Source organism: Lindgomyces ingoldianus (assembly GCF_010093535.1).
Source record: "Lindgomyces ingoldianus strain ATCC 200398 unplaced genomic scaffold BDR25scaffold_10, whole genome shotgun sequence".
NCBI lineage: Eukaryota > Fungi > Ascomycota > Dothideomycetes > Pleosporales > Lindgomycetaceae > Lindgomyces > Lindgomyces ingoldianus.
Window position 1 is genome coordinate 1,407,772 of NW_022985171.1, and position 24,036 is coordinate 1,431,807.

General features: G+C 50.6%; 10 protein-coding genes across 10 annotated transcripts; 4 read left to right on the forward strand and 6 right to left on the reverse strand.

The window, feature by feature from the left end:
• On the reverse strand, positions 1 to 1,495 carry BDR25DRAFT_219798 (putative zinc metalloprotease; the record flags this gene model as incomplete). Its single annotated transcript, XM_033684981.1, has 2 exons — positions 1 to 866; positions 919 to 1,495. The coding sequence occupies 2 exons, from the start codon at positions 1,493 to 1,495 to the stop codon at positions 1 to 3; spliced, it is 1,443 nt and encodes a 480-aa protein (XP_033549822.1).
• A 184-nt stretch (positions 1,496 to 1,679) lies between these two features.
• On the forward strand, positions 1,680 to 2,000 carry BDR25DRAFT_13029 (uncharacterized protein). The gene has a single exon (XM_033683830.1). The coding sequence runs from the start codon at positions 1,801 to 1,803 to the stop codon at positions 1,960 to 1,962; it is 162 nt and encodes a 53-aa protein (XP_033549823.1). The 5' UTR covers positions 1,680 to 1,800; the 3' UTR covers positions 1,963 to 2,000.
• A 493-nt stretch (positions 2,001 to 2,493) lies between these two features.
• On the reverse strand, positions 2,494 to 4,005 carry BDR25DRAFT_302542 (CT20-domain-containing protein). The gene is made up of 2 exons (XM_033689819.1): positions 3,709 to 4,005; positions 2,494 to 3,646 (listed from the first exon to the last, which is right to left on the reverse strand). The coding sequence occupies exons 1-2, from the start codon at positions 3,905 to 3,907 to the stop codon at positions 2,955 to 2,957; spliced, it is 891 nt and encodes a 296-aa protein (XP_033549824.1). The 5' UTR covers positions 3,908 to 4,005; the 3' UTR covers positions 2,494 to 2,954.
• Positions 4,006 to 4,127: 122 nt separating this feature from the next.
• BDR25DRAFT_333205 (uncharacterized protein) lies at positions 4,128 to 6,991 on the forward strand (the record flags this gene model as incomplete). The annotated part of the gene is made up of 2 exons (XM_033692812.1): positions 4,128 to 4,260; positions 4,320 to 6,991. The coding sequence occupies exons 1-2, from the start codon at positions 4,140 to 4,142 to the stop codon at positions 6,989 to 6,991; spliced, it is 2,793 nt and encodes a 930-aa protein (XP_033549825.1). The 5' UTR covers positions 4,128 to 4,139.
• Positions 6,872 to 8,585, reverse strand: BDR25DRAFT_13002 (uncharacterized protein). Its single transcript, XM_033683824.1, has 2 exons — positions 7,005 to 8,585; positions 6,872 to 6,934 (listed from the first exon to the last, which is right to left on the reverse strand). Exon 1 carries the CDS (start codon positions 8,371 to 8,373, stop codon positions 7,066 to 7,068), a length of 1,308 nt encoding a protein of 435 aa, XP_033549826.1. The 5' UTR covers positions 8,374 to 8,585; the 3' UTR covers positions 6,872 to 6,934; positions 7,005 to 7,065.
• A 409-nt stretch (positions 8,586 to 8,994) lies between these two features.
• On the reverse strand, positions 8,995 to 10,100 carry BDR25DRAFT_13038 (uncharacterized protein). The gene is made up of 4 exons (XM_033683831.1): positions 9,991 to 10,100; positions 9,636 to 9,941; positions 9,415 to 9,443; positions 8,995 to 9,344 (listed from the first exon to the last, which is right to left on the reverse strand). The coding sequence occupies exons 2-4, from the start codon at positions 9,860 to 9,862 to the stop codon at positions 9,064 to 9,066; spliced, it is 537 nt and encodes a 178-aa protein (XP_033549827.1). The 5' UTR covers positions 9,863 to 9,941; positions 9,991 to 10,100; the 3' UTR covers positions 8,995 to 9,063.
• A 1,722-nt stretch (positions 10,101 to 11,822) lies between these two features.
• Positions 11,823 to 15,075, forward strand: BDR25DRAFT_219352 (GPI inositol-deacylase-like protein; the record flags this gene model as incomplete). Its single annotated transcript, XM_033684962.1, has 4 exons — positions 11,823 to 12,095; positions 12,146 to 12,995; positions 13,045 to 14,588; positions 14,635 to 15,075. The coding sequence occupies 4 exons, from the start codon at positions 11,823 to 11,825 to the stop codon at positions 15,073 to 15,075; spliced, it is 3,108 nt and encodes a 1,035-aa protein (XP_033549828.1).
• An 893-nt stretch (positions 15,076 to 15,968) lies between these two features.
• On the forward strand, positions 15,969 to 17,290 carry BDR25DRAFT_258547 (vesicle transport V-SNARE protein). The gene is made up of 3 exons (XM_033686539.1): positions 15,969 to 16,112; positions 16,165 to 16,443; positions 16,542 to 17,290. The coding sequence occupies exons 1-3, from the start codon at positions 16,110 to 16,112 to the stop codon at positions 17,046 to 17,048; spliced, it is 789 nt and encodes a 262-aa protein (XP_033549829.1). The 5' UTR covers positions 15,969 to 16,109; the 3' UTR covers positions 17,049 to 17,290.
• A 101-nt stretch (positions 17,291 to 17,391) lies between these two features.
• Positions 17,392 to 18,874, reverse strand: BDR25DRAFT_366224 (uncharacterized protein). The gene has a single exon (XM_033696943.1). The coding sequence runs from the start codon at positions 18,745 to 18,747 to the stop codon at positions 17,734 to 17,736; it is 1,014 nt and encodes a 337-aa protein (XP_033549830.1). The 5' UTR covers positions 18,748 to 18,874; the 3' UTR covers positions 17,392 to 17,733.
• Positions 18,875 to 20,204: 1,330 nt separating this feature from the next.
• Positions 20,205 to 24,036, reverse strand: BDR25DRAFT_283631 (nitrite reductase; the record flags this gene model as incomplete). The annotated part of the gene is made up of 6 exons (XM_033688063.1): positions 23,640 to 24,036; positions 23,429 to 23,579; positions 22,826 to 23,365; positions 22,390 to 22,776; positions 22,139 to 22,347; positions 20,205 to 22,086 (listed from the first exon to the last, which is right to left on the reverse strand). The coding sequence occupies exons 1-6, from the start codon at positions 23,897 to 23,899 to the stop codon at positions 20,205 to 20,207; spliced, it is 3,429 nt and encodes a 1,142-aa protein (XP_033549831.1). The 5' UTR covers positions 23,900 to 24,036.

Below are 24,036 nucleotides of genomic sequence, written 5' to 3' on the forward strand. Positions count from 1 at the left end.
TTAACTTGGGAAAGGCATGGTTGCTGGAGACTTATATCCATTCTTCCCCACCGCCCGAATCCCAAAGATCATATTATCCTTGCTTAAAGAAACCGTGGCAGTATTAGCCATGCCAACAAACAGCATATGCGTCCAAAGAGGGGCAGTTGTTGGCCTCCAGACCACTTCGTACCCAGCTAAGTCCGTATCGTTGCTCATAATCCATTTGAACTTCGAATCGTTGCCAAGGGTGGTGGTATCGACGGTGACGTTTCGGACGCGGCCAGGTGCATTAGCAAGGGACCATAGCGTGGCAAGATTCACTTTAGCTACGCGGGCTGTATATTCAAAGTCCACGAACTCCATCAAGTCTCCATATTGCGTGCCATTCTCGATCCGGATGTTTTGGTGTTGGTGGTTGAAGTTTTCGTTTGGTTCGGTGTATCGAATGGCTGCATAGCCTTGTTGTAAGAATGATGAGTGATCACCACCTCGCAGATAGCGATCCAGACGGTTGATGATGGCAATGTTCATGCCAGTGACATCATTTGCGGCAACTTCGTTGGAGAATCGACCTAACTCTCTTGCAGGCGAATCGTTTTCTCCTCCGATCTGCAGGCGTGTGGCAGTGACGGAGGCAGATTCCGTTAAAGGTGGGCCTTGACAGAAGATGCGAATCGTAAAGGGGTCCTTCTGCCCTCGGTCGCCAGTTGAAGATCCAACTATGTCGTTATTTAACATTCCCTCGACGTTCGTACTCGAATTTTTGAGAGTCTGGGCTAGAAACGTTGATCCGTACAGATTCTGCTCTTCCCCAGCTACAGCTCCCAGAATGATGGTGGCTTTTGGCTTCTTCGAGGCCAATATACGCGCCAGTTCCATTACCACTGCTAGATATTAATATCAGGTTCCAGAATGCAAGATAAATGCCCGACTTACAAGCAGTACCGCTCGCATCGTCATTCGCCCCAGGCGCATCGGACGTATAATCAAGGACGTCTGTAACTCGACTATCATAATGGCCAGTAATCACATACACTCTTGCTGGATCTGAAGAGCCCTCGATTGTTGCAAGGACATTAGATATTTTTACAGGAAATGGAATTCTGGACGCAACGCCCTGGGTGTATCCTGGCACGGTGACGGTCATCATTCCCTCTGACTCATTCGCGTACTTTCGCATCTCGGACGCTATCCAATCTCTTGCTGCGCCTATTCCACGCTTTGGATCCGTCTGGGTTGAGAGAGTATGTCTTGTTCCAAACGAGACCAGCTTCTTAATGGTCGCTTCAATACGGGCTGGGTCGATCACAGCGAGCATCGCTTTTAGTTCATCGTCGGGCGCTTGCGGTACTAACTCGACTCCTACTCCAGACGGAGGCCATGCTGCATTTGCGCAGTCAGTGTAACTGCTTGCATTGGCGGCGACTGAGGGTGGTAATGCCTTCGGTAGGAGTAGCTGGTTGGCACATGCTGCCGTTAGTAGTAGACCGAAGGATAATATTGACAATGGCATGGCGGAGAACTGGCAAGTGCGGACGTGAACCAAAGCCAATGCAGGAACAGGAGCTTTTAAATTGACACTCTTCGACAATAGCCGATGCATGACGGAAGACGAGTTACCGGGACGCCTTCCAGGTAGACATAGCGAGTTGCCTTTAACAGCTAGATGAAAAGATGGTTCCTGACAACCCTTCACCCTCATTTGAGATTGCTGTCGGCTTCTACAAGGCCAGCGGCTCGGCAGCCGTCATTTCTTGGTTATCGTGAGTGGCGACAGGATTAGATTGTAGCTGATTACTGGAACAAGAAGGTGGGGAAATGCTTGACTCAGAAATGAATATCATCATTCATGCAGAAAATGAAAATGAGAAAATGATCTTTGTATCTCGGAACGTTCGTGTTCATATCCATGGAGTGTTTGTTTTTGTTCCGATTCATCCTACGGCTATCTTTTACTTGTTCTGTCTTCATTCTCTATAATTAATGCTGCATCAACATCAGTATCAGCATTAGACTAAAAAGATCGGGTAGATACCGTGACAGGTGACCTTACAATTCACCTGGAATGGTAGCTACTACGAGGACATGGGTTTGGGAGATAGATGAAGATGAGCGAGGAATGAAAGCGGTTGAAGCTGAGAGCCGTTTTCAACCCCAACCGAAGCCACAAATTAGCGGAAATGAAGGCGTCAATCGAGCCAATTACGGAACCTCTGCCAACCCAGGCACCAGCGAATCGTCTCGCCCTCCGGATTTGCGGGTACATTAACTCTCTCAGTATGAGTATAAACCTACCAGATTCTATCCTGGTTGACTCCAAACAAAACTGTTTGTAAGTTTTGCTCTAAGTTGCAACCTCTGGCGGAAAGGTAAATTCTAGACGTGGACCTAAAGGCTTCTAATCTAGGAAGCCTACAACCTTCACTGGATCTAGCTAACCCCTCAATGGTCACTCTCAATGGACACCATCCCGCCAGAAATCTTCGACCAAATCCTCCAACACGTGCGCGAATACAAGGGTCCTTGTGACCTGTCAAGATACTACCCGCACAACATCGACCCCACGTCAGTGCGAACAATCCTCAATCTTCGCCTTGTCTGCCGAGACTTCAAAGGCTCACTGACTCTCGAGAGGTTGTTTAAGGAAGCCGTGGAGGATGCTGAGATTCTAAAGAAATGGAGGAAGACGTGGAGGCCTAAGGGGTGATGGATGCAAGTAGGAAATAAAACCACACGATGGGAAACCGAGGATTCTATGACAGACCTTACTTGAGGGGCAAAATCGGAGAAACTTCTTAGAATCATGATACCAAATCAATCAATCAATCCCTAATAGCCCCGAATGAAGGTAGCCCAGGCCTAAGCTGTAACGCGGTAACTAACATCAATCTTGGGACTCACACGGAAAAGGCCCCGGGTATCCTAAGAAAGCAACATATTGTACATGGCCCGTCCCTTTAGTTTTCTGGCCATCACCGCTTCCTCGTCCTCCTCGGCGCCGGTCTCGCTCGCCCACCACTCCGACCCGTTTTTCGCGTGCTCGGAGCGGTCTCTTCTTCGGACTCGGCAGTGTCTTCCTCTTCGTTATCATCTTCATCCTCGTCTTCTGCGGAATCCGAGACTGCAGATTGGGCCTTACTGTGCTTAGCAGCTTGCCCTAATTTGGTAGCCTGTCCCTTCTTCGCCGCCGCGGCTCGGCTTGCGCGTGTACTGGCTTTTGTGTTCTTGGGTGTTGGTGTGGCGCCGGATGCACTCTCTGCTGCCTCCGCTTGACGCGCTTTGAGCCCTTCTCCTCCTGGTAAATCATGTAGAAGACCGATCCCCGGGTGATACAGCGCTCTGTCTTCATCGGCAGAGACCAGGGGTGGGGATGAGGATGCGACGGATTCGGGGCCATGGAATCGTCTCTCCCACATTAGGCCGCCAAACTCGTCTTCGGGGAGCTCAAACTGGGGCAGTTTGGCGGCTTCTGTGGGGTCAAGCGGGTCGGGCTGATTGTGGAAGGTATATGCGAATTCGCGCTCGTCGAGAGCGTTGAGGTCGTAGAGCTGATGGAGCTTCTGCCAGATGCCTGGGATGCGCGTGTGCGGGGTGTCCGGGGTGACGAAGCCGTGGGAGCGCATGTTGTTTTGTATTGAGATCATGCGGAAGTGCTTGTGCAGGCCTATAGTGTGCCGATTAGATCGAGACTAGCTACAGTCAAGACCACAGAGGTCCTGGTCCTACCTGTGGGCTTCCATTTCATCATGCCCTTGAAGAGCTGCGTCTCTTGTTCATCGGTCCACGGGTCATTGAGCAGATTCTCGTTCTGCGGAGAAGCTTGCTGCGATTGCACTGCGACGCCTGTGTCTTGGGGAGTCTTTGGCTGCGTCTCGGCCAGAGGCGTGGAGGCCGCGCTTGCCTTTGCCCTCTTCCGTGGAGGCATTGCGGCGGTGTGAGGCTCGGAAAGTCGTGGTTCATAAGACAGATGTCGAATGGAGGGGATACACCCAGAACACGTCGAGGTGGGAAAGCAGTGGGTGGATCGTCTCTCGTGAAGTAGTTGAGGTCCCAAGGCCCTGCAAGTACGAGGTGTGCTAGGTAAGGCCGTGGTCGTCATCCGTGCCGAGGCTCTCCTGCACCAACCCACTCCCTCTCTATGGCACCCCATCTACACAATGGACCACGATGACTGCATACCGGATACTTTCAGTACGGATCGCCTCTGGAAGCCTTCTCGGCTCTTCTTAGATCCATCTTCATACGAATCCTTGCTATTCGCGCCATTGCAGCTTGACAGTATGTTTCGTCGCGTCTTGCGGGCAACACGCGTCGAGCAGTGGTTGACCAGCTGACAGTTCCCTCAATCAAGTTCGACCACCCCTATGCCCCGAAGGAGCCACTTGATCGCGACTTGCGCCTGCCAGACCTGGACGCGTTTGAGTTCGGACCCCTCCCAGAACTAGAAAGTCTTGACCAGGCCTCCTTTTCCACTGATGCCCCGCCAACTGAGCCGGAGGATGATATTTGGGAAATCGCAATAGAACTTGGCCCTGCGGACAAGGACTCTCAGTTTTTTACTTGGGAAGCCTTTGAGAATGAAAAGCATCAAGAGCGCTACACACCGTATATCTCTGAATCCGGTCCCGAGGCCTATGATGCCGCGCTCCTATCGGAGACCAATGACAATGAGGATGCCGTAACCGGACGGATTCTTCGGGGAGATACTCTCCTACACTCTTTATGGAATTTGGGGCTTGGTCGCTCTTCCCTCTTGTTCAATTTCAACCGAAAACTGCGGACATTTGTCCCGGCCATTCACGATGGACGGGCATCGGGGACTAGTCTTGAGTCCGCCCAAAGCCTCATAAACCAATTCATATTGACTGGAAATACCTTTCTTTACCTGCGTTCCTTCGTCGCGCGCACCTTCGCATCTGCCACTTCCATTCCTGCGCGGGTCGCTCTTGCTACCTGCGTCTCAACCATCCTCTCCACTTTCGAGGACCACCTCGGGCGACATTCGCAGAATATCCGGTCCCTGCTCCAGCTCCAGCGGCTTTTTTCTAAGTCTCGAGAGGTTTTGGTGTATGTTGCTCGCCTTGTCGATGCTGTAAAGCATGCCAAAACCAACGAGCACCTTTCATCCATCATCCATCATCGCGTACTAGAGATTGAAGATGGTGATAGAGACCTCCGGCGACTCGCAACCCAGATCCTGCTCCGCGTCGCAGCACCTAGCTTGGAAATTATTGGCGAGTGGATTGGAATTCGAAAAGAAGACGAAACCGTGCCAGTGACAAGAAGAGGCGCTTTCGTTTTTGACGACAGCCCTGAAGGGAATGCCTCTTCGGAATGCACATATTATCCCGAGATGATGCCGCGGTTCGTTTCTCCGGAAGACGGTAACGTGATATTTGAAACGGGCAACAGCTTGCGCTTCTTGAAGCTGCATCATCCGGAGCATCCTCTGGCCTGCGTGGAGAAATTTGGGATTCATCCTCCTCAATTGGAGTGGAGGTTCGCATGGGAAGACATCGAGGCAGTTTCTACGAAGGCAAAAATCTATGAAGAAGATCTCCGGAGAGCCATCCAAGATTTTAGTGGAGGAACAGCGAGGGAATTACAAGGCACCCGACAACCCCACGCTAGTTCTGCTTCCAACACCTCCATAGAAAACACGACCCCGACAGATATCGCGAAATATATCGAAGAAATGGTCCAACTGTTCGATCAAGCTCCCAAACATTCTTCTGATACCCTTCCAGATGAGCTCCAACTCCTCATCGAACACATAGTATCCGACGGATCTACCACTGAGCCTTCAAGGTTGTCATCCTTCTCTCCCCCTTTATCTCTGACTTCCACGCTATCCTTCAATCCTCTCCTTGCTGCGCAAGCAAAACTTGTCAACGCAACGACGCTCCGCCTCTTCTTCCGATCGCACCGCCTTCGCTTACATCTTTCCCTCCAACGGCAATACCATCTTCTCGGCGACGGCGTTTTCTCTTCTCGTCTCGCCTCCGCGCTTTTCGACCCGGAACGCGAAACTGCTGCTCGACGCAATGGAATTATCCGCAGCGGCGTAGACATGGGTCTCCAGCTTGGTGCGAGGAGCGATTGGCCGCCTGCCAGTTCGGAGCTGAGGCTTGCTCTAACAGGCGTCTTGAGCGAGAGCTACTACGAGTCTGCACTATATTTTTCCACCCAAGCCACAACATGTGGTGAAGTGCGCACAAGAGCAGAGAAAGACGAACTCCCCGGTCAACTCAACTTCGCCATCCGAACACTCACGGACCTGGAAATGGAGAAATGCAAGGATCCAGATTCCCTCTATGCTCTGGATTTCTTGCGTTTGCAGTATGTTCCGCCAAGCCCACTGAACCTTATCATCACGAACCGCACGCTCGAGAAGTACGACGATATCTTCAAATTTCTGCTTAGACTCTTGCGAATGCTGTTCGTGGTCTCGCATCTCCCGCGTCAGTACCCAGATACCGAGTCCCGCTTTTTCAGGATGGAAGCGCATCACTTTATCACGGCGATTTCTTCATATATCTTTCAGACCGGCATCGCTGAGCATTGGCATAACTTCGAGACGTTTATAACGACTGTCGAGACACAGCTACAAGAAGAAGATTCTGCCAGCGAACTCGGCACCCGCGTAAAAGAAGGCTTAGAATCCCTGAAATCCGCACACGAACAATGCCTCGAGGGCATTATGTTCTCGTTGCTTCTCCGGCGCCGACAGAAACGCGTTATGCTGCTGCTTGAAGAGATCTTCGACCACATTCTCCTTTTTGCGAAATGGCAGAACCAGAACCAGCGAGGAGAAATCGAAGAGGGGAGAGAGAGCGTGAAAGACCTCTACGCCAAACTCCGCGGTAAAATCAAAGTCTACATTAGCGTGATCAAAGGCTTAGTAGGCAAGAAAGGGTACGGAAAGGGGCGAGGTAGTAGCGAGGAGAATAGTCTAGAGAGGTTGGGTGTGTTGTTAGAGATGAATGGCTATTATGGTAGAGGTTCTTGAGGAGCGAACAAACATTTGATACCCAGCTCGATTCATTCAATGGAATATTGATACCCACACTACTATGTATCGTTTCACACGTACCCTTTCCCTACCGTCCCCTCAACCCCCCTCACCAACCCCCACCCGGCCATCCAACTCCCAACGACGGCAACCGCACCCACAATCCCCGCTTTCACAACTGCATTCCCCATCACCCACTGATCCGTCACACACTGCACAAACACTAGTACAACTACGTGCACCAGAAACGCGGGATAACTGTATCTCGCTACATCAAACCCCCAAAAGGTCCATTTCTGGTTGAGGTATTTGGAGTTTTTGAAGAAACTTAAGATGATGGAGGTGATGAGTATGCCTGTGACTTCATTCCAGAGCGAATAGATGGAGGAGAAGTGGTTGAAGCCGCCGCGGAAGTAAGGGAGGATGGTGGCGATAGGGGGACGAGTACCGGTTCTCTGCTGCTCTGTAGAGATCTGGGATTTCAAGCTTAGGAGGCCGGAAATGGTGATAAGGAGGAAAGCGAGGATGAGGGTGATTCGAGTGCGACGGGGAATTAGTGAGGACAATCCGGTTTTGTAGTGTGTGTGTGCGAGTATGCCGGTGGTGTAGAAAAGGAGGTATTGTGGTACGTAGCCAGGGTTAATGTTTAGGGGCCTAAGGCGGGTTCCGAGGGGATAGGAGATGCGGATTAGGAAAGAGAGCGTGGATGTTACAGTAAAAGCGAAGAAGACTTGGATTGGGGATATGGTTTGCGGTTTGGTGCCTGGCCGTCTCAGGACTTTAGTTGTAGTGTTGCTGTGGCGCTCACTCCTCTTCCCATCCCCATCATCTTTCTTCTCTGTCATCTTCTTACTCTTCCTTTTCATAGCACCGAAATCCTGGCGTCTGACAACTGCATACACTCCATCAAAAACTAACAATAACCCACAATACCAAACCGGCCCCCTAACCCCCCTCACCTTCCCAACCTCCCTCCAAAACCCCTTCCACAAACCCCCTTCCCTGCTCTCTTCCCCCAGCATCACCTGCATCATCACCCAAATCCCCGGATTCACAAAAAGCGAATATACCACCATCGGTATACCTAGCCTCTTTACCTTTTCTCTTAAGAACTCTCCCCTTCCTTTCTTAGCGGCTGCCAGGGCGGTAAAGTATCCGGAGAGAAGGAAGAATACGGCCATGAAGAACGTTTGGTTAAGGATGTTGAAGGCAAGTAAGGGAAGGCTGGAGTACCGGGTATGGAGAGTGGAAATGTAGATCCATGTTCCGGTGCCACCGTAGGAGATGCTGGCGTGGCTGAGGATTACGAGCGTGGTTAGGAAGGTACGGAGGTTGTCGAGGTGGTGGGATCGGGGAAAGGATGAGGTTGGGGTTGGCATGGCTGGGGATTGAATTTGAAGACGGGGGATGTTTTGTATGGGGATCAGGATTGGGGGAATTTTTGGGAAGAGGGATGAGGAGTTGTGTTTGTTTTTGTTGGGATTTGCGGGGGGTGGTTTAAGGCAGCAATATTAGAGATGTGGAGTTGTGATCCGAGATACGAGGCATGTCGTCAGCTGCGGCGTATACACCAAAATACGATCTCGCTCGCTATTAGTTTCATATGAGACTGTTCAGCTCCTGGGAGTGTCTGGACGCACCTCGCAAACATCTACAGATATCCCAACATCGGCCGTTGGATTGGGGCTACTGCTAGTAATCCCCCACTCTGAAACTTAGTAGCAGCAAATTTTGAAAGAATGTCATGCGATGGATGAATCCTTTTATGTTTCTATTCCCCAAATCGTCTAGAGGCATTCCTCTTTGCATTCGCCCCCAGTTAATCCCTCAACTAGAGACATGAATGAAATCTGTTAAATAAGTGCATCACATGTAGGAAATTCCCCATATTAAAGTCATGACGAGGGCAACTATCAGGCCTCTCCAGCCATATTCTTAGTCCAATAGTTAGTATATTCTCTTCCCAGTAACTTCATTCGACCTAATCCTTCGTTGAGAAAGCAGTCTAGAAACACCAATCTAGCAGTATGGTGGAGAGGCTGGCCCGTAATAGAACTGTGCTCAGTGTCTCAGACATTCTCATAGTCGATTCTAGGGTCCCGCATGTCAGTAGAAATTGGTGTTGGTATAGTGTCTTTTGAATTGGAGTCAGGTGAAGTGTGAAGCGTTTTTGGCGGGATCGAGGAGGACTGCTCAACGAAAGGTAATAAGGAGTTTTCAGAGGTGGGAGGGCTGCCAAGACTGAAGAGAGCTGCGTTTTGGCAGGGAAGCTTGTCTTTTGACCTGCCTCGTCGCTGGGATGCCTGGGAGCAGGAGCGGCTCTGTTGGCAGCGACTGCAACGGAGATTGCCTGACCGGGCGTAAACTTCGCAGATAGAGGCAACATTCATGGTGGTTGGATCAGAGAATCAAGTACTCACCGAAGAGATTGGGTTGAGGTTGAGAGAAGCTGTAAGCCACAATCAACTCACTGCATTTGTGTAGTCAGCGAAGCAAACGAAGAGCTGCTTGGCAAAGTACCGGAACGTGTCATGTAAGTTGAATTCCTAAAGAAATCTGAGACTTTGGTAAGCTAACTAGGAGATCACTAATCTCGCATTCTTCTTAATGGATATTTTGAATGTATCTACGTGCCTCCTACCTATTCAATTTCAGGTTTAAGTGTAAAGGGTGTATACTTGTGCTCACGCGAGGGCTTTGCGTTATCTCCATAAATCCTGAAGAAGACCGTCCTTTGGGGAACTCAGTGGGGGCAATTGAATGGCCAGTTGCGGCCAGCAGCGTTCTGCGCCATGCCGAGTATCTTCCTAGGCTCTGGCTCGATCGGTTGTCAAAACTACCTTTGCCGCAAACTCGAGGCGGAGACATTCCAGTGATGTTTCGTCATATGCCGAATAGCCTTATTTCGCTGATACTTTGGAAAATATGTAGAGCTCCTCCGCAAATCCATTAGTAATGAGAGAGCGGAGCTCTGTTCGTTGTGGAGATCATAATACCTCGTGTATGAGCTTATGGGTAGCCTAACCTATCTTCTAGGGTCAACGGTGACTGACGCGACGCCGGGATCTGAATTTGTCACACGTTTCGCAGAGGCTTGTGTTCTTCGCATTATTGTTCTGGTGGTCAGCGAAGGCAGTTGAGATGTGAGCTCCCGTTGAAGCTAAATGTTTTGGTTCTTGGGAGCGGGGTAATGGCGGAAGCTTCAAGCCACGATGACCTCACCGTCATGGTGGACAAGGGTAGTTTGCGTTTCAGGAGTCACAAGGCTGAAGATGGACGGAACCACGATGTTTCTCCCGCGGAAGCTTCTGAAAACGGAACATTCTGTGACATTAGTGGCACAAGCACTCCAGCCATTGATTGGATCCCTGATGCCTGGCTAGCCTCGACGTCCTCATCAACGTTGTGTGAGGATCATCAATGATCATCAATTCTGATGCAGGCCTGACAAGGCCCATAGTGAGAGATAGACAGGAGGGCTCTGTATCTTGCTTCTTCCAAGAAGCTCTGGTGCTAAATCCGCTCTATGTGTGGCTAGTGTAAGCGCCAAAGCCAGCATGTCGGAATACCGCATTGATGCATGTGGTCGCAACACGGTCTTCCACCTCCAGTCACCTGTGACTGGCCGGACCTTCATCATCCTCCAGCGACGGATAGCTGCAATCCTTCTGGCGATGGCATAGGCGACCCTGACAGTGGTGGCGGAAGAGGCTCAGCCCTCCGAGACTATGGCAATGTGGGAAATGGCATGCCAGAGGACGTTGCAGAGCCCGCCAAGGATAATACGAGGCATCGGACATGGTCTTTGCCGTTCATAAAAATGTGGATGCACGATGCACGAGAACGGCAATCTGTGGCTGAAGTTAAGCGAACGCATGCAAATCTATTGGGTGTCCCGCTTGGGAGGAAAAAATCAGGAGGAAGAGCGTTGACGCGGCAAAAAGAAACGGAAAAGCCTCAGATAGAAAGAAAGAGTGTCGAATGCGACGTGACAGAAGGACCCCCGTGGACACCCTCGCCTGCATCGTGTTGCTGTTGCTGTTGCTGTCCTGTTGCTGTTGTTGTCCTTGCTGGGAGTAGTCGTCGACTCGCGGAGCGGACTACTGCTGGCAAAAACGCGGCGACGTCGTCATCTCTCTCGTTCCTTCCTAGATCCCGGACCTCTCGCCTTGCGCTGCACGCCCGGCTCCTGCGGTGCCTCCTCAATATCAGGAACCGCTCCCACACAACACGGCATCCGCGCGCTCTGCTCCCCTCTCCTTACATGCCCTCGTGGTATCGCCGCCGTCTCGCTGTTTGCAAGATATCTCTTCCGAGCCGGCTAAGCCGTTGATCAGTCGCTCGTTTCTCCATCAGGTCTGCACATTCGTTCGTTGCTTGGCGCTTGCGACGCTCCTCCCCTCCAGCACTCTTCCCTCCTGCCCCCATCTCCTCCGCAAGTCATCCACGGCCCTCGCAGCTGCTTTGGACCATACCACACTCGCAGGAACCATTCGCGCGCGCCGGCTAGCTCAGCGCCGCGGATTAAATGAGGAGAAGGTCTTCTGGCTCCAACTCGGAGGACGACACCTCGACTCCCGAAGCTGTCCTCACTGTCACTCCGCATGGCGATAAGCTGAAGGAGAAGCGGAGAGCCGCCGATAAGATAATAAAAGACGGATCACACAAAAAGGACCGCCGGAAGGACAATGCGTCGGTGCTGCGACCAGCGTCCAGCAAGACCCACCTCTACAACAACAGCACCATGGCCTCCGCACCATCCCCGCCCTCGAAAAAGGGACAGCAGCCCCCAGTGACTCGCCTCGCAAGAGACATCACCGCCGACAGCATGGTCGAGTGCCATGGCAGGCGCCGCTCCCGTTTGCGAAATCCCTGGGCCTGCTCGCTGCTGACCCTGATCACTACGCTGGCCGCCTTTTGCGTGCTCTTCCTCATGCTTCAGTCCTTCATGACTAGGCAATTGGATCCCAAAGGGTGCGAAATGTCATATATGCGGCCTGCATTTGCTAGATTTTCGGATTTTGATACCGAGCATACCCGCTTTGCGAGCAAATACTCGCTGTATCTGTATCGTGAGGGAGGCATAGACGAGGATATCAGGGTACGTCAATCCATCCAATTGAGGCATCATCTATGCTCACAGCATCCCAGGTCAAAGGCGTCCCTGTTCTTTTCATTCCCGGGAACGCTGGAAGCTACAAACAGGTCCGACCCCTCGCCGCCGAAGCAGCATATCATTATCACAACGTGATCCAACACGACATTGGGGCGAGCAGGGCAGGAAAGAGACCGTTGGATTTCTTTTCGGTGGACTTCAACGAGGATATTACTGCCTTCCATGGACAAACATTGTTAGACCAGGCTGAGTACCTGAACGACGCCATCTCCTTCATCCTCTCTCTGTACCACACCCCGTCCCGCTGCCTGCGTGACTCGGATCTACCAGACCCCAGCTCGGTCATTATCGTTGGGCATTCAATGGGAGGAATTGTTGCCCGAACGATGCTTACAATGCCGAACTACCAATCAAACTCTATCAACACAATAGTTACACTCTCCGCCCCCCACGCACGACCTCCGGTGTCCTTTGATGGAGATATTGTGCGCACATATAAAGAAGTGAACGACTATTGGAGACACGCGTATTCGCAGAAATGGGCCATCGACAATCCCCTCTGGCATGTCACTCTGATTTCGATTGCTGGAGGAGGGTTAGACACTGTTGTGCCCTCGGATTACGCCAGCCTAGCGTCGCTCGTTCCTGAAACACACGGTTTCACTGTGTTTACTGCCTCTATTCCGAATGTCTGGACCGGCATGGACCATCTGGCCATTACCTGGTGTGACCAGGTTCGAAAGAGCATAGTCCGCGCCCTGTACGACGTGATAGATGTTTCAAGACCAACACAGACGCTTCCGCGCGCCGAACGTATGCGAGGATTCAAGCGATGGTTTTTGACTGGCCTTGAGGATATTTCAGAAAAGACCCTGCCACACAAAGGTATGCGGGACGTTTCCGTTGTACGAAACCTGCTCACAATTTCCAATAGAACCGAAAACCCTCCTCACTTTGGAAGACAATTCGAACGCAATCGTCCCTCAGGGTGAGAAACTTATTCTAAGGAGCCTTGGGCAAGCGCAGAGGAAGCCAAAGGCCTACCTTCTTCCAGTCCCACCACAAGGAGCACCAGAGGGGAGAAAGTTTACTTTACTCTCCAATGAGCGGCTGGATTCGCCTGGCGAGTATGGAAAGCTCGAGGTCCTCTTCTGCAGTGTCTTCCCGCTACAGGCTGGACAATCAGCAGCCCTCTTCTCAATGAATATGGACCTCTCTGGCGATAGTTCCGGATCAACACGGCTCGCCTGTAAGAATGCCGCCGACGACGTGATCACGCTTCCAGCCTCCACCCGCCATTCGAGTCAACCTTTCAAGACAGACGAGCAGCCGTTCTCGTACCTGCAGTATGACCTCGAAGATCTTGCCGAGCATCAATTTGTGGCTGTGGTCGATAAGGCAGGCGAGCACAGCACTGGCTGGGTTGTGGCGGATTTTAATGCTCCGTCCCAATCAGTCATCGATATCAACATGGGTCTGCAACGTCTCTTGACTACTGGTCTTAGCATTAGACTTCCAGCGCGGCGCCCGATGGTGCTAGACATCAAACTTTCAGCCCTGCACTCAAGTCTCCTAGCTTATAAGTTCCATATTGGTAAACAAACCTGCGACATGGGAGAGCTATTTGCACCTCTTCTTCGACAGTACATTACAGAGGTTTACGAGTCCAAATTCTTTGTTAACGTCAAGGATGCCAACATTAACTTGCATGGGATTGCGCCTTACATGCCTCCTCCTTTCCTGGCCAAGGGCTCGGGAAATGGATTGTCATTGCAGATCTGGACAGATCCAACCTGCGATAGCGCCATGGACATATCTTTGAAAATTGACGTGCTTGGCAGCATGGGCAAGCTGTGGATGCGCTATCGTCTTGTCTTTGCCGCTTTTCCTCTGCTTGTTGTTGCTCTTGTCCTACGACAACAGTTCAGAGTATACGATGAAACCGCCATCTTCATGAGTTTCTCTGAGGGCTTCAACGAGTGCTTGCGCTCTTCGCTACCCTTCGCCTTCGCTGCGTTAACGTTCTTGTCAATTTCTTTGGCAGGTGCGCATCACCGGACCTCTAAATCCGCCCAACACTGGCTTTTCAGTGGTGGAATGGGCAACGCCTCGAATCCGTTCGGCAACACCAATCACGAGCTTCTTCTTGGATCCGACGATGCCTTCTTCTGGTTCCTAGTCCCGCTCTTCGGATTGATGTGTGTGGGAACCTGCGCTGTGGTGAATTACATTGCACTCTGCCTGACCTATGCTCTCACCATGCTCTACTCGGCCATACACTCAACCTCCCTTCGCTCTGAGGATGGCAGGAGAACCCCGACAACCTTTGCTGTCACCTCGACCCGACAGCGCGTCATCACGACCTGCATTCTTCTGTCTCTAGTATCGACAGTGATACCCTACCATTTTGCGTACATGGTACTTTGCATCGTGCAGATAGCGACTTGTGTGCGTGGCTACAAACTGGTCAGGGATTCGGTGAGTACTTGGTCTCTCCTACGATATCGTTGCTAAGAGCATATAGCCCCTCGATACAAACTACAATTTCTACAACTACGCCCACTCTATCCTCATCCTCATGATTTGGATCCTCCCCATCAACCTACCCGTACTGGTGGTTTGGATACGAAATCTGGCTGTGCATTGGCTTACCCCCTTCTCGTCGCACCATAACATCCTGTCTATCATGCCCTTCATACTCCTTGTTGAAACGCTCAGTACTGGCCGCATGATCCCACGGGTTCAATCCCGCTTCCGCCTCTTTACCAGCCTTTTTCTCTTCGCTATCGCCGGATACGCTGCCATCTACGGTGTCACCTACGCGTACGTGCTTCACCAACTTGCCAACATACTTTGTGTCTGGTTTGTTGCAATCCATTTCGACTTCTCCTCATTATCCGTTCAAAGACTCAGCACGATGCTAGAAACAATGGATCCGGATGGCAGCGTCAAGAAACGACCTTAATTACAGACTTCTCCTCCTCTCTCTGGTTTTTGATTTGGTTCTTTAGACGACTTTTCTCTTGGAAACGCTACGCTTTAGGGCTTACCGTTCATGGCGTTAGTACATCATCTCTCCTTCCGTCTCGCAGCGCTACACGCGAACGAGGATTTAATAATACCCCCTTTCTTCTTTCTCTCTCTCAAGCATCTCTTGCATCGGCGTTCTGCGGATAAATTTCAACCTATGAGCATTCCCGAGTCGGCCTTGATAGAGCTGCTAGTGGTCTGTATGTATATAGCGATGTTCTCAGCTTCCAGGCCAGCATATGTTTGTTTTAGTTCATTACTCTGCAGACTTTGTATTGGGGCGGATTCTTCTCTCTCAGCTTAGGCCTGAGACTAGGGCAAGACGCTGCCATCGGCCGGTAGGGGTTCGGGAGTTCAAGGGTCGAGTGAAACAGCTGTCTGGGGGAGGGGAGGGTGTTTGGCGAAGACGAGTGAGGTGGAAACAAAGAAGTTACAATGGCAGGAGAATAGTGGAAGTGACTAGCAAGACGTGGTGGACAGCTGTTTATTAAGTAATGTTGATAATGTTTGGATGCCAGCGAGTCATTCACCCTACCTGCTTTGGTGTGGCCACAATGGAAGGATGAAAGATGGTGGGATAGGTACTGTACATACATAGTAATTGTGCCCCTGTAAAACACAGGGAACGCTCGACACTTTGTGCGAGAACCGAGCTTGAATCATGAGAAGATTGACTTGAATTGATCTGGGCACTATTATCACAAAGGCTCATATCACCAAGCCTGGAATGAGGGCTATGGCCTTAACCTGTCCGGGGTTAGCGTGGCTTGGCTTGAGCTTCGTGATGTACTTCCATGAATGATGCAAAGTGTCCAGAAAAGAGTTGGCGCCTAACATCCCGCGCAACACCAAAGAATAACTTCTGCAAGCTCTTCAAAGCTCACTATAACTCCGCGACACCAAGTCCAGCCCCACGGAGCCTCTACCAAGGCTGGCCACACCCGGCAATTCCTCCGCACCCCTTCCACAATGGCATGGACCCTCCACGTCCTTCTCCCTCCCTTGCTAATCCCTGTCCCCACAGAACGCCCTCTTCAACTCCGCCCTCCGACAAAGCATATCTATCCGCAAAGACCTCGACCTCTTCGCCGATTCGTCATCACCTTCCCCCGCGCTCCAGGGCCAGATCAACGCGTCCCTAACCTCGTTTTCGCGGACAATTGACGACTATGCGAAGCTTGCGAAACAGGAGCCTATTGCTACGAAGCAGGAGAAGGCGTTTGAGAGATTAAAAGGGTTTAGACAGGAGCTAGGGGACTACCGAGAGCAGTTTCAGAGGATAAAAGGGCTGAATGATGAGATGGTATGGTTGTCCCTCTTTCCCTACCTCTTCCCCATTGGCTATGCATATATGCCAATGCCAACAGCTAGATACGGACATACTAACAAATAGATGTATAGCAAACAACAGCCGCCCGCACCGAACTCCTCGGCCGTCGTCCACACCACGCCTCTACGCCCGAAAACCCCTACGCCAATCCCTCCTCTTCCACGCACACCAACCCCCTCTTTGCCGCCTCCACGTCCGCCTCTACCCAAAATCCCAACTCTCCATACCGCCCCAACCCTTCATCCTCTTCGTACGCTGGCACCGCCCTTGGCGCCTCTCCACAAGACTACAACCGCGAATCGCATGCCTTCCGCGAACAAAACTTTCTGTCGCAGACGGGCGCGCAACTTGACGAGTTCCTGGACCGCGGGCGTGCCGTATTGGGGGATTTGGGACAGCAGAGAGAGATGTTGAAGGGCACGCAGAGGAGGCTATATAGTGTGGCGAATACCCTGGGGGTGAGTGGGGATACGATTAGGATGGTAGAAAGGAGGGCGAGACAGGATAAGTGGATTTTTTGGACAGGCGTAGTATGCTTCTTTCTATTTTGTTGGCTAGTGTTGCATTTTCTGCGGTGAGAGGGGAAATGTGTTTAGACTGGAAGACGGTTGGGAGATTCTGGAAGAGAGCGAACGGTTGTTCTTCATGTTTTACTTCTTGTGTATCCATATTTTGCGTATGTGGGTTGGAATGCTAGGCGGCGGCGTTTGCGAAGGAAGCTTTACCGAGGGTTGCACGCCCTTTTTGACGGGATTAGCGTTGAGTATTATGTGCATGGGCTTTTAGATCCAGGCCAGGCTGAGCAGGCAGGCGATCTTCCGATCATCACTCCATCGAAATATTGGTTGGACCGAAAAGTGTTTACCCAAAGATATTATCTTGATGGGTGAGTCTGGGCAAACTCATCCAATCCTTCGGTATCGTCGTAGTCATGACTATGGATTCCAAGAACACCTGACTTGCCTACTATTACCCATATGAAAATCACCTCCCTTCAAGATCTTTCCAGAGTAAAGCGATATCCCTTATAAACACCACTCACAACCCTGCTCCCCTCCCCTCCATTCCACTGCACTCCACCACACACCCAAATAATCTACATAGACAAATTTCGAAACCCAACGGCCTCCTATCAATAGATCATTGAACGTGTATAGTAAATCCCCCCCGATGCAAAACTTTCGAAATCGCTAAAGCATGATAAAACCATAGATAACCTGCAGACTAAAACGAAAAAAAGCAGTACTGCAAAGAATGTGCGGATTACATAGGCATTCCGTAGTGCATCTGGAGCTGTATTCTTGTTACCTCGTCCTCCAACATACCTTGTCGTGCAACGAGGTCGTCGATGATGTCGCCCTCCATAACAGGCATTCCCATGTGGGGAGAAGTAAGGGGTAATTCCATTGGGTCGTACACGGATGGCGCCAGAAGAAGTTCCTGTCCGGAATAATGAGAGGAGGTGAGATAATGAGGTGCACTGTTAAATCTTGGGAGCCCGTGCTTCCACATTCGACGATTCGGGGTTCGGCCCCGGAAGTCATCGTACATGCCATAGTCGGATGACTGGTTGAATATGTCATCTAAGAGTCGGAGGATCCTGTGTCTCCCAGGATTGTGACATTGTGAGACATGGTACATGACCTTCTCTCTTTTGGCGTAAAGATGTTGTACGCACATGGAAATATCGCTATGGTGAACGAGATGGCGAAGCGATTCGATGGCTATGACCCAATCTCCGAGGTTGTGGGTACGCTCGTGTCTCATGACGTGAATATTGTTGGTGCAGAAGAAATTGACCAGTGCAGCGGCAATATGCTGCGATTTGGCGTAACCAGCCAGCAGACTAAAAGCTGTGAATCGCCGACGACAATGCGTCAAACCGCCGTCACGGACTGGCTGCTCGATGTCCCTCATCATGCAGTCAAACAGCTCCTTGATCAATCCGGCCTTGAAGCTTTCAAAAGCCGTGTCATAGCGTTCAAGTAAAAAGAAGACTCTTCGAACGGCAAGCATGGAAAGTTGGTGGGGAATCATACCCCTGCTCTTGCGGGAGACTTCACCAGCGACCGCTCTTGCGTCGACTTCACCCCGATACTCGACTTTGCGTGCAATCCTGGGCAGGCAATGTTGTATTGCAAGGAAGTTAACGTAGAGGGTCCCTTGGTCGGTTATGACTGGGATAAGTTCGTCGAAATAGTTTGCTCCGAGAGCGTCGAGCGGTGTTACCAATCCATCTGGAAAGGCGTCAAAGTGGTCGAAAGGCATAAACGCCATGTTAGTTAGAGTAGGTCAAGGATGTCCTCAACGCAATTGATGTATTTCGATGGTATAAAGAAGACCAGCTGAGAAGGTTGATCCTAGATCCAAAATAATCGACCCTTAGGTCGAGGAGACGGAAGACGGGAGGGGTCCGAGGACGAGGGAGAACTCGCTTTCCGCTATATATCTGCTGTCATGACAGCACGGACATTATAAACCAAACAAGACATAACCCAGCAGCAGGTCCCCATGTCGTATCGAGTTCTTGTTTGTTGTTGGGGTGTGACTAGATCTGAGCAAGGGTCACTGAACGCTGTCAATCTGCCGAACAGCAAACAAGCGCACCTGAGAGGCTGACAAGGAGAATACTCACGCGTTCTATCCCACCCCTTTCAGCCAGTGAGTGATCGAGTTGTCATAAACTCCGCTCGGAGCTCACCGCTCATTCAGATGAGGCATGCAGTTGCTGTGGTAGTGTATGCTCACTGGGGCATCCCGATCCGTCTCACTTGGCAGCTACAGTAGCTTTCCGCAGTCGCTCGAGGAGAGTTACCTTGTAGTCTATGCTTAGAGCTGACTGGGTCGATCATCGATCCTCGTCTCGAAGCCGCATGGTAAAGGCCCAGAAGAAGACCTATGGTGTCAAAACTATGAGATGAGTTCGAGATAAGAGATGCTCAGCCTACTTTTGTGGTGCGCCAACAAAACAACGACCAAATACACAATATGCAGACTCAGGCTGTGATCGAACACATCTGCAAGAAAATTAGGGGCTGGGGCAAACTAGGCGCAGTCAAACTGGGCGGTTCTAAGGCTGGAAACTCGACAAGCAATTGTGCATGTTTGAGAAGGCGATCATAGCGTGTCACAATGTATGATTGTGTCTTTTGATATCTTGTTGCTCGTAACGCAGGCCTGGTGTTCAACCGCGGCTTGCTCACAAGCAGTGTAACCAGTCAGTGAGTAAACTGCTCAAGTGTGCTTTCTAAGGCTAGACGCTGGACGCTGTGCTCTCCGGAGAAGAAACACGAAAGAAGCAAGACGATTGCCTGTTTGGCACCGAGGGCTAGAGTGAAAGGAGAAGTTCGGTGTTTAAAATTAGTGCGCATGCAAATTGAATTAGAAGAGGGGACAGTAGTTCAGCTTCCTACCAAGGATAAAGCAAGCTAGCACCACGTGATCCTCAGCCATGCTAAGAAATGAGTGATTGCTAGTCTGCCTAGCAGAGTTATCTGTCCCTAATGCCAACGTTTCAAGGCTAAGCGTGAAGACTGGTCCGCCTCATATGAGCAATCAACAGTACGTAGTGTTTGTAGAGGGTCACACTGACGGTGTCCCTAATATGTAAGTCAGCAGTCTATTAATGATGTGATAGGTACAAGGTATTTCGCAGAAAAGAGGCCCCAAGGCCGACATAACAGCCCAAGCCCTCCTTTTTAAATGTCATTCTTACATTACACTCACTACTCGTCTCACCAATCTAAACCTCCAGCGCCCCTCTCACCCCCAGCTACTATCATGCTTGCCTTCCGATTTTCTCCTATTCCGTCCTCAAGCTGACTGATCATTACACCCTTCCTTCCCTTTCCTTGTATGGCCTTTAATTTCTTATCCAGAGCCTCAAACGGATCCTCCGATTCACTCTTCTTGATCTTCCATTTCTCGGTCCCAAGCACTGAATCAAGCTCCTCGACCGACGGCAATTTGACGTACACCCAGCCATCCTCTCTCGCCTCAACCGGGAACACGGCGATATTAACGCTCTCGTCGTTAGCGCACCGTCCCGCATTTTCGCCTCCGAGTTCGTAGTTGCGCTTGTGGTAAGGACATGAGACCCAGAGCTTGTTGTTCGCGATATCGTCGCCAATAAGGCCATCTGAGAGGACAAAAGCGCGCTTATGTGGGCACATTTGCTGTGTACAGTACCATTTCCCACGAACCTTGAAGATAGCTAGCTGGGTATCACCTCGTTTGACTGCTTTAGAGTCTCCAGTGGAAGTATCTTGGAACTCTTGCGCTTTGACTAGCGGCTGCCATGAGAGCTCACTCCATTTGTGGCCTCGGAAGTCCTCGGTCGCGGAGTCCTTAGGCCAGTATGATGGACGCTCCTGGCCACGTTCCTTGGTTGGCTCGATAGTGTCGTTGATATTCTCGTTAGTGTTTGCGAATTGAGAGAAGAGGGCTCTACGGGCAGGATTCTTAACGACTTCGGTCCATTCGCAGAAGTAGGAGTCGACTAGTTGCTCCATTTGCTTCTCAAGCTCCGCGCAGATTCCGAGCTTATCTTCCAAGATGACTTCTTGGAGATACTTGATGCCACCTGGCAAGTTCTCAATCCATCGAGCTGTTCGTTGTAACTTATCGGCTGTTCGGATATAGAGGGAGAGGTAGCGGTCGAGGATAGGAACGACATCGTCCGGAGGCACATCCTTCGCCAGGAGTTCTGAATGCCTAGGTTTCGCTCCTCCATTGCCACCAACGAAGATGTTGAACCCTTTCTCAGTAGCAATCAAACCGAAATCCTTGTTCTGTGCCTCAGCACATTCACGGACACAACCTGATACACCTCCTTTGATCTTGTGAGGCGCTCGAATAGACTTATAGCGCTCTTCAAGTCGGACAGCCATACCGACACTGTCGCCAATCCCAAATCTGCACCAGGTTGTGCCCACGCAGGATTTGACTGTTCGAAGAGACTTTGCATATGCATAGCCAGATTCCATGCCACCGTCAATCAGTGCTTCCCATATGGGAAGAAGATCCTGTTTCCTCGCACCAAACATATCAATACGCTGTCCGCCAGTAATTTTGGTATAGAGATTGTATTTCTTTGCAACAGTTCCAATGATGATAAGCTTATCGGGTGTAATCTCTCCCCCCGCCATTCGAGGAATGACTGAGAAAGTACCGTTTCGCTGGATGTTGGCCAGAAATCTATCGTTCGTGTCCTGAAGACCTCTTCGCGGTTCGTCGAGCAGGTGCTTGTTGAATAGGGAGGAGATTATGGATCCAATAGCTGGCTTACAAGCCTCACAGCCAGTCGACTCCGGCTCTTTTCCGCACTCCTTCATAACATTTGAAAATTCTTTCAAGCCCTTGACACTGATAATGTTGTAGAGATCCGCGCGAGAGTATTCAAAATGTGGACATAGATGATTCTTGACTTCTTGGCCCATCGATGCCATAGTTTTGTTGAATATGGTTTGGACTAGAGGCATACAGCCACCGCATCCGGTCCCAGCTTTCGTACACGACTTGACGTCGCCAATGCTCTTGCAGGTTCCATCTTTAACATTCTTGACTACGTCACCTTTCGTAACATTATGACATGAACAAATTTGAGTGTCGTCGTCACTACAAGCTCGTTAATAGTCACTCCATAGACGGTAAGGGGAAGGAAACTCACAGATCATCCCCATCATCTTCGCCCTTACTCGCACCAACGATGAGCTCACTCGGTGGGATCTCCAGCTGCTTCTGATTCTTGACCATTGGTACCAACTTGACATAGTCCTTCGTATCACCAATCATCATTCCACCGAGCAGATACTTCCCATCCATCGTGAAAAGATACTTCTTGTAAACCTGCTGGAATGGATCCTTGTATGTCAAAGCCTTGACGGGGGGCGGGGATGGACCATCAGTGAGTCTTCTCACCTTATCTTGGGTTCCTTCTGAACCTTCTTTCTTTGCAGCTTGTCGTCGGCCAGGCATATTTTTCGGTCCATCTCGATCCGCGAAGAAGTCTCCAAAACTAGCGACCTCAACGCCAAGGAGCTTTAGTTTCGTGCTGAGATCCGGTCGTTTGAATTTCCGTGGGGAGTGAGCTTTCGCTTGGGTGAGATTGAATGCGAGCACATCTGCCATTTCAATACCAGGGGCAATAAGACCAAAGGTTTGGTTTTCCCAACTTGCACACTCCCCAATGGCGTAGATATCAGGGGTGGAGGTTGAGAGGTCAGGGGAAACTACGATACCACCTCCTCGATCCGCGCACTTGATTCCGGCTTTCCGTGCAAGCTCGTCTCGAGCTTTGATACCAATCTATCGATGTCAGTGCCCACTCCTACGCAAATTAAGAACCTATCCTTACCGCAAAGCAGATGCACGAGCAGTCCATTTGCTCACCGTCTTCAAATACTACGCCTTTTACAGAGTTATTCTCATCCGTCAAGATCTTTCCAACGCGCTTGCTGAGGAGGACGTCCAAACCGAGTGCTCGAACTTGTTCCACAACCATCCCGCCTGCATCACCGTCTAATTGTCTCGAAAGCACCCACCGGTTTCTCTCAATTAGCTTGACCTGACCAAAATCTTCTAGATCCATCATCGCTTTAGCAGCTTCAAGACCTAGCAAACCACCTCCAACAACCGCACCCGTCGTACCCTTCCTCATGCTCGCAAAGTCGATGAGCTTTTCCAGATCGTCGATTGTGCGATATACGAAAACACCTTTAGCATCGTGGCCGGGGGTGTGCCTTGGGAGCACTGCGTCGGACCCTGTGGCCAGAACGAGGATATCGTAGGGGACAGTGTCCCCAGCCGAGGTTTTTACAACTTTGTCTTCCGCGTAGATTTCAGTGACTAAGGTGTTGAGATGGTAGTTTAGGGAGCCTTCGGGCATCGAGGAGTACTGCCACCTTGTCAATCCCCTTCTTCCTAGATCAAATTTGAAGATTGTTTCAGAAGAACTCACCCATTCTCTCGGATTCAAATATAAATTCTCGACTTCTCGATGTTGGAAGAAACTCGTCAATCCGACGCGATTATACGCCAAATGTGGTTCCTCGCCAATCACCACGATATCATATTCTCTCCTCTTAACATCCAACTTCATGAGTTTCTCACTATCCTGAAGTCAGCAAAAAGACCCAAAATTTCTAAGAAAATGCAAACGGCCAGCTTACATAAACGCAATCCCCACCATCCCCAACCCAACAACCACAATCCTCTTCCTCTCCGTCCTCTTCGGCAACTCCTCTTTCAACGCCATCTCTTCCACCTTTTCCGGGAGCGTATTCGCCTCTGTATTATTCCACTCGCTATTCGACATATTGGCCGCTTTGGCTCCCCAATTTGGATTCGAAGGAAGGGATGATGGAGGACTGTGGGATTCGCCACTCGTAGGTTCTATCCCTGGAGTTAGGACAGGGATCGGATCAGACATATGTGCCTGTCTGAAGCTAAAGCTCCTTGCAGAGTCGGGGGGGTGTGTGCGATTGGAAGCTGAAAGACCTGCAATGCGATGTAGGTGGACGGGATAAGAGAAGGCGTGCTCAATGGAGCGGCCGCTCTCGACAGAGA